The following is a 17,993-nucleotide window of genomic DNA, read 5'->3' as shown; positions in this document are numbered from 1 at the left end:
TGTCCGTTGACAGATATTGAAAAGGTTAAACCGTTTCATGAGAAGCAAGAGATTCATACGAAACCATCTATCACCCAAGCACGACTTGGATGGTCAAACAAGAATCCAGCAACCTTTGGTAAAATAATGAAACTCAACATGGATGGGACTCCGAGTGCACATGTGACTAGTAGACAGACATTGTGGAATGTCTCACCTGGATATGCAGAAATGCTATCAGTTTGTGAAGACGGTGACTGGGTGCGATCAAACAAGAGCCTAGGAAGCAGACCAAGCTATGATTGGCTTAGTGTAGGAAGGGACAGTATTGTTGTTGTTCATAGCATACAAGAAGCAGATTATTTAGAGCTGGCTGGTTGTTTCCGGAAAGGAAGATGGAGTACTCATTACACAGATTTAGAGAAGATTCCAGTTATGAATAATGACCAATTTGTGCATTTTGCAAATGGCTCAACAAAACCAAGAAGCGACTGGAGAGGAGCTAAACCTGATTCTCGAGGCATGATAAACACTGTTAAAGCTGATGGAGAGGTAAAGGGTTGCCTTCTTTGACTTGTTTGAAAGTGGCTCCGCTTTCAGGGATTGCGACCATGTTTCCAGACACAAGCAAAAGGGATACACTTTCAAAAGGGCGCTTGGAAAGATCAAGCTTAGAGAAATGATAGATCTTATCGGTGTACAAGACTTGGCGAGAAAAGAGTTCAAGCTTAAGGGGGAGAATGTTGAAAGTAAGTTTGAAGGAAAAGTTTGTGGAGCAAGACATCCTAAAGATATTTGGAAAGTGAAAGAAATAGGAAATATGCTTGTTTAGGAGTTATCTATATAAGGAGATGCCAAGGTGTGGCATAACTTATGAATTGAGAGAGATTTTTGTGAGAGCTTAAGTTTTTGAGAAAGTTTTCTTAAGATAATAAGAATTGAATTATTCTTAATGATCTTGTGAGTTCATACCATTGAGATTGAAACAATATCGGTGACTCTCTATGTATATAAAGCCTTGTAATAAGTAAACTAATCTTGTATTACATTGTATTATATCTAAATCAAACCCCAATATTATTGTATAATATAAGGCTATAATACATGTTTAAGCGGAACATCTGCAAATCATATAACTACGACCCCAGTGATTAATATGTATAGTATATATACATATAATGTTCTTTTTTCTACTGCTTGCTCCACTGCAAAATCACCGATAGATGTTTCAAATGGTTTTATCGCTAATCAAATCGGTCTCTTTTCACATACCAGTTGATTGTGCTCATAATCAGCGATACAAAGAACCTCTATACGAGGGACTCCAGTAGTCAGTTGCACTGTTATCGTGGTAGGCGACTGGGGTGCAAGAAATAGGAACCAAACAAAGGCCTCTACTCTTTAGGTCTAGATGTTTCGGTCCTCTTTTGTTGTGCTCTTCTCTGTCCCATCCTCCCCATGGATCCTAAAACCATACATATACCGTTATAACTGAATACCAGATATAGTTAGCAAAATATCTATTGAGAAACATATTTAAAAGATCCACACATATTCTTCCTGAAAATGTTACGTACCTTAATTGATGAGTTCTTCATATAAGGAGTGCTTAGCAGCTGCATGATCGTAAAAAGGCCAACCAAATTATCAATTAAGATCTAAGGGCTTGCATGTGCATGCAACAATCAATATTTTCCTACGTGTAAACATTTTACCTTTACTTGCTCTTGATAAAAATTTATGTATGTGATGGCCTCCTGAAGCACCGAAGCAGTATCCGTCTGAAAGATTTTCAAACAAATATTAAAATTTTCTTCATGTACCAAAAATAGGAACGTTAAACTAAAGAGAAATATATATAAGAAAATGAAGTCTAAAAAGAAAAATTGAATAGTCCTTTTTTGTAGTACCTTTCCAAAGGGAGACACAATTTGCTGTAGAGTCGTGATCTTGTCTCGAAGCTTGGCTTTGGGTAAATCCTGCCATTTATTTTTCAAAATAACCTCTTTTGTATATTTATATAAACTAATATTAATTTCATTCAAAACCACATTTTCCATAAAAAGATCATTATTATACTTTTGGCAAATATAGTACATAAAATAGTTACTGACTGTTATCATATGTCTCAATAGAAGATTCTCAATCAAACAATAATTTAGAAAATTCTTATAAACAATTAATCTTCAAATTCAGTATTTGTCAACGTATATAGTTTTACTCTCGACATAGATTCACTTGTTAAATAGTTAATTTTTAAATTAAGGTTTATTATGAACTTTCAAGCAAATTAACAATAGTAAATTGGCGTATACCCTTCTATATATTAGTAAATAATTTCTTCAGCTACTGATAGGAGATTTGATTCATTCATCTACGTTCCTCTTCATATTCATGTGTGGGCAATTGTAGGAACTATTTTTATGGAGTTGCCTAACATCAAGTAGCTATATGATACCATGTTGAAATCGAGTTTATCAAAAGCTTCTAACTAATAACCACTGATGATAAATAAATTGATCTCTGCTCTTTATATATTAGTGAATTATTTCTCCAGCTAGGAATGTGAGACATATACACACTATCGCTCTGCTTTATAAAGGTATACGTTCATTACTTACTTGGGTGCACGCACAAACATATTCGGTTAAAGATTACCTTATCCGGCGAATGTGTGGAATCGCGGCCGCACTTAGCCTTCTTAGAGGCCTCATCGGAGACTTCATCACATCTTTTCTTCTTCCCGGCGTTTGTTGATCCCAACCTCACAGTTGCCTGCGAAAATAGCTTTTCCAAATTCGTGGTTAGCGTTAGGTGCATAGACTCTAATTGGCAATTTGGCATAGTACATGTGTAGAATAACGAAATGTTAGATTAATCTGTGGTACTGAATGTGGTATGCAAGGAATGAACTCTTATGGTGAATTTGACTCTAATGAAAAAGCATGCAGATAGCAGAAAAAGATAAATAAGGAAAATAATATCCAAATACCACCAAATTTATGTTAAGAAATTATTTCTAAAGTTCAGTACTTTGTCCCCAAAATATAAGTTGCTGTGGATAATAACGTGAAATTAAAAGCTACTTAGTAAATACAAATATACTTATTTAAATTAGTTAGAAATACATTTTTAATAATCATACAACAGTAGAATTGAATTGTTAAAAATTAAATACTATTAAAATCTACATAGAATTTGTAAAACATCTTATAAAATAAAGTAAAGGAAACTTTTGAACCATCTAACATTTTGGAAAAGAAAGAACATTTATTTTCTTTTTTGAAAATCACGTAAAACCAAAATTTGTTTTCGTAAAATATTATAATATTTTAAAATGTAATAATAGGTTTTGTCATCAAAATTCTAAGAATAAAGTTTCACATCCATATACTAACATCCGTCACCAAGGTTAAAGCTGCAAAGGAGATATCAAACGTTAAGTCCATTAATTGTAAATTCTAACGTTTAAGCGAATTAGTAAATTAAATACGCTATTGCTAATGAACAAAATCAGGGAAGAAAATCACATATTTGATGATATAAACATAACTGATGATGTATGCGTACCAGTGATGCTGTTTGATGCTCTTTCTTGCCAAACTCAGATAAGCTTAAGGCTTTAAAGGATGGCTTAAACGACGGATTAATATCCGTTAATGGCCTGCTTAACCTTATATCAAGGAAACTTCTTGAACTTTCTATAGCATCACGAAACAACGACGCACCACCATTTAATTCATTATTGTAACAAAGATCTTCCTCATTTTTCACTTCCAACTCTTGTCTGTACATAGAAATATCATCGCTTGTCTGATCAAAGTGATGATGAAGGTTATGGTTCATGTCGGGATTACTCGGTGGCGCAAGCGACCAGTGTTTGCCTACGAGATCCGTCAACTTTGACAGCCTTTGGTCACTACTTTGATTGTACCTTACTTGGTTTGTGTCGTAGATCCAACCGTTGGCGTTGTCGCAGACTGGCTCAAAAGGTAATTCTGATGTTGTTGATGAATTATTTCTTGAAGATGTTATGTGATTATTATGATGATGATGATCCAGCATTTGATCTCCTAAACTTCTACCAGGCCTGTACATTTATAATCTTAATAAATCATCAGTGCATGTATGTATAAATTACAAAACTTAAGATAAATATGGGCCGATCGTTTAAAAAAAATTATTTATGAATTTGTGTAGTTTATATGCTAATTTGTTTTACTTTCAAAATAAGGAACACTGCATTTTTAATTTTTAAAGTACATATGGAATCTTTAAACGCATACGAGATGATAATGTTTAGTTGCGTTTACGTTTCTGTTTAAGTAAATACAAATAGTTACAATAACTCCAACCTTTTTTGTTTAATAATAATAAACTACATATTCGAGTGTTTTAGGAAAAAAAAAAACTACATATTCGAGTGGCCAATAATAAAAGATGAATCATAAGTGCAAAATAATAGGCATACCCTCACCAATCAAATGTTAAATCATTTGTTGGGTAACAATAATTCAAAAGAGCTACTAACTTACTTTTGTAAACCAACTTTTAGACCTCTCTTTTGTTTCTAATGTTCTTTTATTTTGTTTTTCAGGTTTGAAAGCATTCGTTTTTTAAATAAAAGTTATCTTAAAAAAGAAAAGAAAAGGCAATACCAAGAAGACGATATCATGATGGAGTGGAGCGTAGAACTAAAAGTTAAACTAAACTTTGAATCTACAGAACCGTTGTGTAAATTGCAAGTACGAACGCAGACCTAAAAGAAGCATAATAATACGTACGTATAGAGACGAATAAACGTATGAATACTTACAAGTAAGCAAGACTCCATAGATGATTATTAGAAGAGACGACGTGGTCTCGGAGCAACTCATCGGAGGTGGAAGCAGGGTGATCCGGAGCCGAGAGAGAGTGACGACTGGATGATTCAGCGGTTAGGTCAAAACGATTTGAAGTGTTGACCGTTGAGATCGAGAGATTGTCTCCTTCACAGTTTGCGTTTGAGTTATTATTATTGTTACCATTACTATTCTTATGGTAAAAAGAAGTTGAAATGGAGCTTGCATGATCATCATGATGAACATCTTCCCACCATGACGAACTTGGAGTACATTCTTCCCTTATCATTTTCTTTATTTCTTCAAACTTTTTTGTTGTTGGTTAAGAGTCTAGAGGATATGCGAATTAGAGAATATATATAAAGTGTTTGTGAATATGATACGCTCGATGGTGGTGACAATATAATATGCGAGTGGGGTATGTCCACTAAGATACATTTAATATTATATACAGATTTATGGAAATGTCTTTAAGCCACCGAAGATGTTGCTATATGCGGTCTGCGTAAGATCGTACGTCAATTGAAGATGTATTTGACCTCTACATGAGCTTGTTACATTTTTTAAGGTGATTGGGGTTTTCTTCAGTAACAAATATGTTATCATCTGTTAGAAACTATATTTAGTAGGAATCCAAAATTTGGCCTCGAATCCAACATCGGTAACTCAACTAGTAAATCAGATGGCCATCCAAGGATATATAGTGTCTTCATGGTCAAGAGTTCGACTAATCACGACAGAGAAGAAACCAAAATACCCAGTTTAACAGCTTTTATTTCCAAATATTGCTAGAAAGTAGAATCTATAAATAGTTTGGGACCAATTAGTATTCCTGAACATGTTTTCTTCAGAGAGATACACTTTCAAAAGCTATATGTGAAGATTGGACTTGATATTTAGTCCAATTTATAAACCACAACCCACATGCACGGCCGGCTCAACACTGTTGGAGGTCATAAGACAAAAAGAAAATTATTTACCCGCTAAAATTTATATACAAATGATATTTAAAGTATTATTAAAATTTAATCAATAATATTTTGTATATTTTGTAATGAAAATAAAACTATATATATCAAATAATTTTAGACCCTTTTCAATTTTTTTTGTTATATTTATAATTTATATATATATATATATATATAAAAGATTTATAAAAAATTAAACTCTTTAATTATTATTATATGGGGGACATCGCTTGTCCTCCCCAATGAGCCGGCCCTGCCCGCATACTCCAAGAGACGCCTCCACCACAGCAAGAACTAAGAACTATTCTGCTGCAACCTATAAACATGTTTCTTTCGTTCAAGTAATTCGATTCAGTTTATTCCGAGAGAATCAATTATTTAGCTGATTTCTTTGCTACACTGGTTTTGAACAACTCTTATTCTTTTGCTCTCCAGCTTTAAGAAAAATTTTCTTTTCCCGACAGAAAGTTAATTAAACGAATTGATTGACAACCAGTTTTCAGATGATGAAACTAGAACATGTGTAAAATTAAGGAACTTGAGATGACATTCATAGACGAATAAAAAAATACGAAGACTCAAATGATAAATGATCAAGAGTCTATGACCACATATATGTTGATTGGTTTGTACATGCATGTCGTCCTAATACCACTCTAAGAATTGAGCTTCTCATAATAAATAACAAAAAAACTAGGGCGAAGGACGAGGTGTAGAGTGCAATAGGGTTTAATAACTTTAATTCTTATACTTCTTTATTGGTGTCCAATTATTATAAAAAGTGGACACATGATTCCAAAAAAAAATAATTTAAACTAATACGGATATGCTAATTAAATATATGAGCGTGATTATTGATTAATATGTTAATATCTTTTTTTTTCATAACCAAAAGCAAGGGGAAATATTTAATATTAATGTATATTAGTTTCAATTCACCAAACAAGGAAGCACCCATCTTTCTTGTTTTACCACACGTCCATGTATTCATACATGTCTTGTAAAAACAGTACAAATAAAATAGCCTACCAGTATTAGTTTGGTTATCCAACATACTGCTATTTATCTATAAAAGTCACGAGCCCAAATACTTATTAACATGTTTTCATTTTAAATAGGAGTGTTACTTGATAGCATTGACTTATATCGTAAAATCATCAGGTGCTAGCTTGTTTGGTGACACGAAACCTAGCAAAAAGTGTATCAATTCCATATTGGCCCTAACTTTTGTTTTGTTTTTAAGATAACTTAAAGTATGAATCAATAATCACGCCTGCATAATTAATCTATTATTGTTCCTTGGTGCGCTATTTATTTTCTCAGGCATTCATCCCTTTTAATCCTACTCCAACTCCACTCCAAAAGTTTCTTGTCTTTTGTGATATCCTTTATATTTTCTTTTTCATATTTTAGTAAATATTAATTTAGAAAGAGATTGAGTGGCCAAAATTTCTAAGGTTGACTTTTGTTAAATTCATTATCATCTATATTTGACTCTTTATTTGTAGTCAATAACCAATCGATAGCATCACAACCCAATATGTTTTTTTTTCTTTTGGCCAAAAGTTTAATTGATAATAATCAATTGGTATTTGTTAACTGTTATTTATACTTTTGTTAAATAAATGTGGTGGAAGAGAAAGATTAGGCCAGCTATAGGTGTGTTTATACATAAGCCCATTCTTTATTGGGGTTTGATCTCTCCTTCGAAGCCCATCATGATTCATGAATGAAACATCGTTTCTGTTTTTTTTTTCTGCAACGCATGAAAACAATAGTTTTGGTATGTTAATAGAATGTTTAAACTCGCTCATAAAGTTTGTTTTCACTGAAAAGACTGAATTATTGGCTCAGATATAGTACATATCAAAAGTCCCAGAAAAAGACACAAAGGTCAGAAAACTTAGTATCAAAGTCTATAAAAGTTTTGAAACAAAGAAGTAAAGAGAAATGGTTACTTAAACAGTGGTAGCTGATCTCTCCACAAAATGTGATTGGGCTGGCTTGTAAGAAATATCCGTTGCCAAATAATATAGGGCAATTTTCCAAAAAAAGACCCAAATTTCAAATTTAAATTTAAATTTATATTTCAAATTCAATCTAATGCAAAAATAACTTAAAAAGATATAGTGTAACTAGTATCTTCTCTATTAAAAGAGAATTACCATTTTTATCTACTATTTAGAAGTCTACTAAGACCATTTCATTAATCACATAATATGACATAATAATTAATAGGAATATTAATAAATAAATTAATTTTAACTATAGATTTGAATTTTATTTTCAGTTATAACAAAATCTGTTGAGAAAAAAATCTAACAAAATCCTACTAAATTTTTAAATAATTTTTATTAAATATTACATTAATTAATTTTGTAATTAAGTAATATAATGCTTTTATTTAAATAAATTATCATCTACCACTAAAACGGGTTCAAATTTATTAATCATGTCAGATTTTTTTTATACAAATGAAGTTATTAACATATGTTAAAAATTTATTTCTACAGCTATATATTTTCAAAAATCATATGTTGAAGAATATTTTTTATTTGATTATTTCAAATTATGAAAACTCAAAAACGTAATAAAAAAGGTAAAATGTATAAAACAAACCCTTATATTAATAAAGTAATAAGAAACCTAAACAATAAAATTAAAGAGTTATAAAATACATAACACTAAGATATAAATTGTATATTTAAATTTATATAATAATATCAAAATTAAATATTTATAAAATAAAAATATACCCGCACGATGTGCGGGATAAACTCTAGTTATCTTCTTATGACTAAATAAAAAACTGTAGACATTTCTACTATAATCCTAAAATATTTCTCACGACAATAAAGTTTTCTACGATAAAACATTTCAAGATGTCTATTCATGTATTTTATCTTAAAATTAATTTAGAAAGTTTGAAAAAATATTTTGATGGAAAATAAACCGAAATCTTATAACTATAGACAATTCTAAATGATGTGATTTTAAATGTACTAAAATTGAACTGTAAGTCATGATTGTTCTTTTTTGAAAGAAAGTCATGATTGTTCATTGCTTAGAATTTGGAAAAATAGGTGTTCAAAAAAAAAAGGAAAAATATGTATAAGTATTGTTATATTTTTAGGATTATGAAATCCTAATTTATTTTAAAAAATAAAAATTTGACATATAGTGTTTATTTTTGTATATATTAAACATTATATAAGTTGATTTTATGTTTAATGAAATGTTTATTTAAATCTAGTTAAACTATTTGATTTTAGGGTTTAAGGGTACAAGACTTCTTAAGGAATCTGTCAAGAACTTATGCACTAGCACACTTCCTTAGATATCTTCTGGAACATAAGGTAAAGTTAGGGTAATGGTAAACTATAATGCACTAGTTGCTAAACTGCAATGCATTTGCAGATTTCTTGAGAAGTCTTCTACACCAAATTTTTTTAACCTCATTAGAATTTTTATTTTCTTTTATAAAGAAGTTTTACACCTTTTTTTTCTCTCACATGTTTGCAAAAAAAAATTAATGTTTATCTATCAAAAACCCTCTAATCTCTCTCTAATCTATTTGAATTTGAACACACTAAACTTTATATCAATTTCTCTTTTTTTTTGTCTCATGTCCTTCTCAACATTTCATCTTGTTTTTTTTGCAGGTTTTCATTTCATGGTTATCATTTTCCCTCATAAAAAGATAGATCTATAAATTTTAGATATCTATTTTTGTATGTTTTATGTGTTATATTCGAATAAAACTATATATTTTGTAAGACAAGATCCGGACACTCGTCCGACCCGGACCTCACACTACTATCACTACCTAAACTAACCGCCACAACTGGTTGAACTGGTCAGCTAGCTTGTACGAACTGACTACACTATACTGAGCTAACCTTCGCTGCCTAAACTACACTACACTACTCTGAGCTAGATGGGAACTTGGTTTAGGTCGAATGAGAAGCTTGGGTAGTGATGTATCTTGGATTTTACCCACTTTCAGCCATTGTATATATTTGTGTGTTTAGGAACTATCTATGTTGTTTTGGAGTCTTTTTAGCAATTTTACAGGTTTATCTTGGATTTTACCCACTCCAACAAGTTTTCTCTCAAAATGAATTGGGTTTCACCAAAATCTCATACTAAAAGTCGATCTAACTTCTGGAAAAGTCTTTTTCTGTATGTTTTCTATGAAAAGTCAAATTTCTGCATGATTTCGATCAGTTGTCAAATTAATCTCTTTTTTTACGGAGACTTCTAAGGAAGTCTATTCATTTTTTTATAAAGAAAAGTTAGAATACTTCTGTAGAAATATTTTATGAAAGATTTACAAAACAGTCAATTGCAAAACTAACCTATACATTAACTTTTTCATAAGTCTTCTTCATGAAAAAAATCTGAAAATTTCATATATCATACATAGATCCTGTGAGAGTACTTGTTGAACTTCTCCAAACACTTAGAAATTTCTTTATGATAGATACACATTCGTTATTGACAAAGAATCATCAAATTTGAGTAAATTTAATGAAAATGTCATATTGAAATCCAAGATTTTGAAATTAAGGATGACACGAGAGAGAATATTGAACGCTTGATTTTGGTTGTTAATGGTGACTGGTAATACTGAATACAATGATATTTTTGTGAATAGGTGATGACGGTAAATATTTGAGTAAAATTAATATAAATAGTGACATTTTCGTGAATTAGTTGAAAGAGTGAATATAATTTTTTTAATTTTTTTTGTGTGTTTGACCATAAATTTTAAGTTATTTTTGAAAGAAACTCAATAATATATCACATGAAAATACCACTAACAAAAAAGTTTAATAAATCGTTAGTTTCTTAGAGTGTGATTGGAAAAAGTGGAGTAAATGAGAGAAAAATAAATAAGTAAAAATGAGTGAAAAAATAAAATTGGGAGAGAGAGTATAGCAGAGTAAACATATTTACTCTTGCTTAAGTTGGAGTAAATTTATTTATGTATTTTTCTCTATTCTAACAGTAACTAGAGGAAAAAGGAAGAAATATTTTTTCACCTGATTGAAAAAATCTCTTACTCTTATTTACTCTAGAAGTGGCATACAGTCACAACTTTAAAAAACACATTCCACCTAACACTTTTCTTAGGTAAACTTTCTCGGAAAAGAACTTTGTTTCTTATAGTTCTTCTTGTTTTATGGTTTCAGCTTTTTTAGAAATTTTTTTTTTTTGATGAAACCTAAAAAAGACAAATTATAAATTAGCTTTTATCTTTAAATAAAATATTTTTTAAATCACCTCTTTTACATGGCATAGTAAATTATATAATACTTCATAAGTTTTTGAACAAAGAATAGTAAACTATTTTATATTTGAAAACTGAAAAGTATAAGATACTGGCTGAACTGATTAGGCCAAACTAAATTGTGACCTATCCACCAAACTAACTTTGATGTAACAATTGATTAATCAACTTACCAACCTTTAAACTTATTTGAATAATCGTCACCAGCTCCAGTCTTCTGATTAAGATCAGAAGCAATGATTAATCGATTATAAGTGCATGACCGATCGAATGGAACGATGGGCCAATGTTCATTTCTTATTTTTTCCTTCGGTCACCAAACAATGATAGCCCAATGTTCAGAAAACTTAAGTTGCTTAAAATAATATTTAAATGTTCATTCTTTTTCAAACAATGTATCTACTTTTTGTTATTTGTTTAGCTGTCTCCGTTAAATTAATAAAGCCTTCCTCCGTTTTCTTTAGTTTAGTTTAGTTTAGATTTTCAAATACCGCTTCCATAAAATAATGGGAGAATTAGAAAAATAGGACACTTTGAACTTTTGTTTGTCACAATAAAACTTCTTATACTTTGGTAATTTTGGACATGTTTTATTCTTCTTTAATGGGAAAAATAGTAAATTGAATTTTAAAAATGTAAAATAATATGAAAGCTATTGGAAACATAAGTACGACAATATATAAGAGCTAATTTTATTTTTAATTTTTTTACTACGGTCTTTAAAATAATCAATTATACTTTATGTTGATTTTAAAGATATAGCCAAAAAATTAAAAAAAAAAATGGTGGTAAAAACTTCATTTTGTAAAATCCCATCTTTTTTGTTGTATGAAATATATTACTGTGATAATACATTTTAAAGATACATTTTTTACAACTAAATAAAAAAAATCCTACATACTAAATTCTACAGTAAAATTTCTATAATTACAACTCAATCACCCGAACATCTCTAACTAATTTTATTTTCTAATTTTAAGATAAATTTTAGAGTAAAATTTTCCAACCTAATTCAATTTATTATTCTATAGTAGAATAAAAAGTAGATTTATTTTATAAATAAAATAATTCGTTTATTTTTTGTCCACAACTATATTTTTTACTCTAAAATAACATAGCAATAAACTATAATCAACTCTATTTTAAATAAAAATAGAATGAACCATTTGAATTGGTCTTAGTAATTCATAACATATCAAGAGTCAGAGAATGAATAAATAGGAACAAGCTAAAAATAAATAATTTTTTTGACTTATTCACTTCACCACAAAAGAAAAAGCGTCAGATTAATCTGCATTCGACTATATGTTGTAAGCTCAAGATCTTGGAGTTTAATAGGTTGTTGCAGTGGTGAAGTTTTGGATCATGTACTTGTGTTACACACGGAGAATGGTGTGGACACACGCTTCAGAGAATAAAAAGGACACGTCAAGAAAAGATGAAGCGTGATATTTATGTTTGGTTAACGAAATAAGCATTAAAGGAATGTTAGTAGATCACAAATTAGAAGATTTTGTGATGCTAAACTATAGGAAATAATATATTAGATAATAGAAAAAAATATTTAATATATGTCTTGGGTTTTCCTAGAATTAGGGTTAGAAATTTTGACAATGTAATTCTCAGAGAAAAACACAAAGGGTTTTGGAGTTTCATACCTAAGTGAATTGGTAGACTTGATCAACAGGGTTTGAGTCAAGTAAGTTGGGTGTGTAATAAATCAATATGTGTTGAGTCGTGTAATTCGGAACAAACAAGTCCGTAAGAGATTGTGTAAAAGATTTCTAATAAAAGAAAACGTGTTCTTAGAACTACTTTGTGCCTTGTGTTTTCGATTAATCTCGATTTTACAATTGGTATCAGAGCGGAACACCTAAACAAAGGAGGGTTCTTCGAACCAATGTGAGATCCTGAGAGAATATGGCGATTTTGGCACATAATATTTTGCTGCTGAATGATGTGAATAATGGGTATTAGAAAGTGAGAATGGGAGCAAACTTATGCGGAACTGATGAAAATATATGGACAGTTGTTCAATCTGGATGGGAAGAACTGTGGGTGATGCAAGAGGATGGCTTGAAGACACCTAAACCGAAGACGAAGTGGACTGCAACAGAGAAAAACCTTTCAAAGTTTAATGTGAAAGCACTGGATACAATCTTCAGTTTTGTAGGTCGAAAGCAATTTGAGCTTATACATAGCTGTGAATCAGCTAATGAGGCTTTGAATATACTAAAAATGTGTTTTAGGGTACTGTGGATGTCAGAAGGATAAGATTGAACTTGCTTGCATCACAGTTTGAAGACATAAGGATGGATGATGATGAGAAGATAGGATAATTCAATGCAAAGCTTAGCTTCATAGCAAATGAAGCATAAGTTTTAGGTAAAAATACGAAGACGCAAAATTACTGAAGAAACTTTTGCGATGTTTACCTACTAAATTTGCAGCACATAAAGCGGTGATAAATTTGACGATGAACACTGATGAACTCAAGTTTGATGAGGTAGTAAGGATATTAAAGGCTGAGGATATGGAATTGGAATCTAAATCTTCAAAACCTGCTCAAGACTCTAGAATTACATTTGATGAAGACATCCAAAGAGCTCAAAAATTTCAAGAATATATTCACCTGATGATTTAGAAACTTGAAGAAACCACAAATCTCTTAAGATGTTCAATGTCAGACTGCCTATAGAAGAAGAAGAAATACATAAAAGTCATGAAGTGGTGTGTTTTAATTGTCATGGTATTGGACATGTCAAAACAGAGTGTCCATCATTCAAAAGAAAATAATCAAGTGTAATGGATGTAATGGTTATGGACACATATAATCAGAGTGTGTGAACACAAAGAAGATGAAGCTGAAGATGAAAAGAAGTTGTAGTGATAAAAAGCCAGAAAGAAAAGAAGATGCTCTCAATTTCGTGGCTCTTCATGGAATTATGGGGCCTTAAAAAGACATCACTAAAGGTGAATTTTCTGCGTCGTGTGTGTCTAACACCAATTCTGATGCATCACACAGTGGTACAAAGAGTAATATAGATGCAGATCTTGTAGTTGAGTATCAGGTTCTCTTTGGCAAGTATGCAGAACTCAATCACGAAAACTTGCAGCTCATCAAGGATAAAACTATATTAAAAGCTCAAGTCAGTATCCTAGATATGGAACAGACTGACACAAAGGGTGTATCAAAGTGTGGGATGACAAAGAATGATGGTGAAGACGAGCTTCAGTCTCTTAAGAGAGTTATAGCAGAGAAAAATCGAGTTCAACAAGAGTCTGAAATAAAGTTTCATCAGATGAAACATCTGTTGAATAAAGAACTTAAGAAGAGTCAGCTTCTGGAAAGACAACTTACTAAGAACTACAAGAAAGTAAGAATGTTGAACATTGGATCAGCAAGTCTGGATCATATCTTGTCAATGGGATAGTCTCCAAAAATTAATTGGGGTTTGGGTTATCAAGGATCAACTTCACAATAGTATGACGAGGCTGAAAGAATAAGGTTCATAAACGCTAAAGTAAAATCAGATGACAAACCAAAAGCTGCAGCACAAAAAGTTGACAAACCAAAAGCTGAAGAAAAATCAGGATCAATGACAAAGACTAAAGATAATCAAAACACAGCTTGTGAGAATAGAGGTTTGTTCAGTGGAAAGCGAGGTCGTCATGAAACTAATTCTCAAACGGTTAACAAGAATGAAGAAACCAAGTTTGTAAAACGCTTAGTCCTAGTTTTTTGAAACTAAAACAAAGATCGTGATTCCAAAGATACAAGACATAAAAGTTGTTGCTAAGCGAAAGAATGACTGTCACTTTTGTGGTAAGATTGGACATAATGTTGCTTTTTGTTATTCTCGGAGGAACCAGATTGAGCGAGCTTGAAGGATGAACATTTGTTATATGGAACCTAGAAGGTGTGGACATGTATGTATAGCTAAGAAGGATTTGTATCCTGAGTTTACAAAAGGTGTGTCAAAGGAGCGTACCAATGTGTCATATACTCAAATGGAAGATCAATGTACTGAACTTGAAGAACCAGTTCGATGGCCTAGAAGGTATTGAGAGTTTTGATGGTCCAAAAAGTATCATGAAGTTTTTCACAAAGTTTTTCACTCAATCAAGGGGAGATGATAATTCAAGGGGTGGGGGGGGGGGGGGGGGGGGGGGGGGGGGGAGGGGGTTAAGTTTATACTTTGATGGGATGTATGATGCATATTATGCTAGTGAGCTTGAGCTGTAAAACTCAGTGAAACAAGAGGAGAATGTAAGCTCAAGAACTTGGAGCTTGATAGGTTGTTGCAGTGGTGAAGCTTTGGTTCGTGTACTTATGTTACACACAGAGAATGGTTAGTAGATCACAAATTAGAAGATTTTGTGATGCTAAAATATAGGAAATAATATATTAGATGATTGAAAAAGATTATTTAATATATATTTTGAGTTTTTCAAGAATTAGGGTTAATGCTTTTGACGTTATAATTCTCAAAGAGAAACACAAAAGGTTTTGGGGTTTTGAGATTGAGTCAAGTAAATTGGGTGTGTTAGAAATTGATTTGTGTCGAGTAGTATAATTCAGATCAAACAAGTCTATAAAAGATTGTGTCAATGATTTCTAATAAAACAGATATGATATGTGTTCTTAGAACTATTTGTACCTTATGTTTTCGTTGAATCTCGATTTTAAATATACTGTCGATGTCTTTACCTAATCATGTGATGAAGACCATACATTCCCATTCCACCAAACTGATAGTCCGTAGAAAATATCAGACACCTCCTAACACGACGAGTTTTAGAGAAGATAAAATCTACTTTAGAAAATCAGTGTTTTCATTTTTCAAATATCTTCCAAATTGACTTTAGTGAAAAATACGAGTTAAATCTTGCAATTTACTCAAGTCTACGCACATTTTCTCAACTAACTTTCATTTCCATTAATAAGACACAGTTCCCCGTACAAATAAATAAATTATTTTTTCATCACTCAATTAATTAAACGTTCCCATCATACGACATGTCGGTGATTCACGTATTGCCCGATGTATTTAAAAAAAAAAGGGGTCAAATAGCACTGCCAGGTGCGTGCATATATGAATCCACAAATCAGGAAATTCGTTTTTTTTTGTACAATTATAAATCATAAAATACTGTCCACTATAAATAGAAATATCCGTCTATTACGGATGTTTGATTTAAGAGGTGTATTTATAGAGAATGACAAAATCTTGAGTAACAATGACATGATTTTTTTTGTTCAAGTGAACAAGTGTTATCTTTTTAGGCCAAAAAATATAAATATATCATATTAGGCTAATTTTGTGTACTTTATGTCATATTAGTCTAATTATTTCCAAAATAGTAATATAAACCCAATTTCAATTAAAAAATCGAAATTACAATTAATAAAACAATTGTTAAATATTAAAATATAAGTTCTAACTAAAATAATTTTTAAAAAATAATTTTAAAACAAAACCTAAAGTTCAAATTTTTTTTCTCAAAGGGATCGATCGTTCCCGTAAAAAACCGTTCGATCTGAACCGGTCGATCCGGATAAATATATCCAGAACAACAACAATATGCAGAGATATACTGATCGACCAAGCCCGGTCAGTCGATCGCAGAAGCTCGATCCCACTTCGATCGGCCGCATCTTCGGGATCAATCGATCCCGTGCCTAGGTAAGTCTCTAAATCGATTTATTGGTTTTCATCGGTCAAAACCGTTTTGATTCCCGCTTAATTTGAACCGAACAAACACAAGCTGAACTCTTAAAATTTGATTTCTAATCAATCAAACCCATTTTTCTCTTCTCCTTGAAGAACAAAGGGGAGAAAAAGATGGTATGAGAAGAAATTTCCAAATCGATGTTTAATTTTTTTAATTTAAAAAATTGATTTTATAAATCACGATTTTCTTTTTTCAAAAAAAATCGATTTAATAAATATGAAGAAACTGAATATTTTTAAATATATTATCTCCATATTTTTGGAACTGATTATCGTTATCCGTAGAGTTTATATTCTACTATATGTGGAACACAGTAAACATATTTGAAATCGAATTTTACTAGTTTTAGATTTATAGTAATGTGTAGATTCTGATTTCTACAGGTTTTAGATTTATAGTGATATGTAGATTTCGGACTCTACAGATTTTAGAACGATAGGTTAAGCGTGAAATGTGTTTTTCAAATACTTTAGATTACTATTATTTACGTAGATCACATATTCTAAACATATTAAATTCAATGAAAAAATGAATTACATTTTCTAATGTCAATTCTACTTTTTGTAGAACAAAATATGAAACTATGATTTAAACCTTTTTAGAACTGAAAAAAATACCAATAAGTTGATATGTGTATTTTATCACTACTTACTATTTTTGAACTTTTTTTGTTTGTAAAACTATTTATTTGATTTATTTCAGAAAAATACTAAAAGGTATTAGAAGAAAAAATGATATAAAAAAATTAGTCTAATATGACATAATTATCATTTTTTGGCTAAAAAAAACAATTTTCCCTTTAATTTATTACTGTTAGAGGAATTGTGGTTTTCTATTATAGTGTAGTATTTTCATTAAGCCTTTTCAACTTTTCGAATAAAAATTTACAGAGTTAAATAAAATATTAGGGTATTAGAAAATAAGGATCTAAATCTAAATGATTTGCTTTCTCTTTTAATTATAAAAACTAGATTTTGATCCGTGCAATCGCACGGGTGTTTGTTTTCACTTTTTATACATAAATTATTGTTTTAGAACATAAGTGGTATATATTTTTAATGTTAATCATATACTTAAATATTTATATAACTATTTCAAATACAATAATTTTATAATTTACATGTTATAATTAATTAATTGTTTAAACCTTATGTATTTGCCATTTCTTATTATATA

The 17,993-nt window shown here is 30.7% G+C and overlaps 1 protein-coding gene and 1 long non-coding RNA gene across 3 annotated transcripts; one reads left to right on the top strand and one right to left on the bottom strand.

The window, feature by feature from the left end:
- Positions 1 to 953: 953 nt before the first annotated feature.
- LOC103840273 (transcription factor bHLH111) lies at positions 954 to 7,987 on the bottom strand. Of its 2 annotated transcripts, none has more exons than XM_009116770.2 (7): positions 4,796 to 7,987; positions 3,550 to 4,069; positions 2,638 to 2,766; positions 1,890 to 1,958; positions 1,695 to 1,760; positions 1,557 to 1,595; positions 954 to 1,444 (listed from the first exon to the last, which is right to left on the bottom strand). In XM_009116770.2, the coding sequence occupies exons 1-7, from the start codon at positions 5,107 to 5,109 to the stop codon at positions 1,271 to 1,273; spliced, it is 1,311 nt and encodes a 436-aa protein (XP_009115018.1). In that variant the 5' UTR covers positions 5,110 to 7,987; the 3' UTR covers positions 954 to 1,270. The 2 variants fall into 2 exon arrangements, with proteins under 2 accessions (XP_009115018.1, XP_009115019.1); XM_009116771.2 differs by having other exon boundaries at positions 969 to 1,444; positions 2,638 to 2,754; positions 4,796 to 7,984.
- A 339-nt stretch (positions 7,988 to 8,326) lies between these two features.
- LOC117128407 lies at positions 8,327 to 16,536 on the top strand. Its single transcript, XR_004451703.1, has 2 exons — positions 8,327 to 15,229; positions 15,264 to 16,536. It is a non-coding gene; the product is annotated as an uncharacterized LOC117128407 (long non-coding RNA).
- The last annotated feature ends 1,457 nt before the right edge of the window (positions 16,537 to 17,993 follow it).

Source organism: Brassica rapa, chromosome A09 (genome assembly GCF_000309985.2).
Source record: "Brassica rapa cultivar Chiifu-401-42 chromosome A09, CAAS_Brap_v3.01, whole genome shotgun sequence".
Classification (NCBI taxonomy): domain Eukaryota; kingdom Viridiplantae; phylum Streptophyta; class Magnoliopsida; order Brassicales; family Brassicaceae; genus Brassica; species Brassica rapa.
This window is presented reverse-complemented; position numbering and strand designations above follow the sequence as displayed.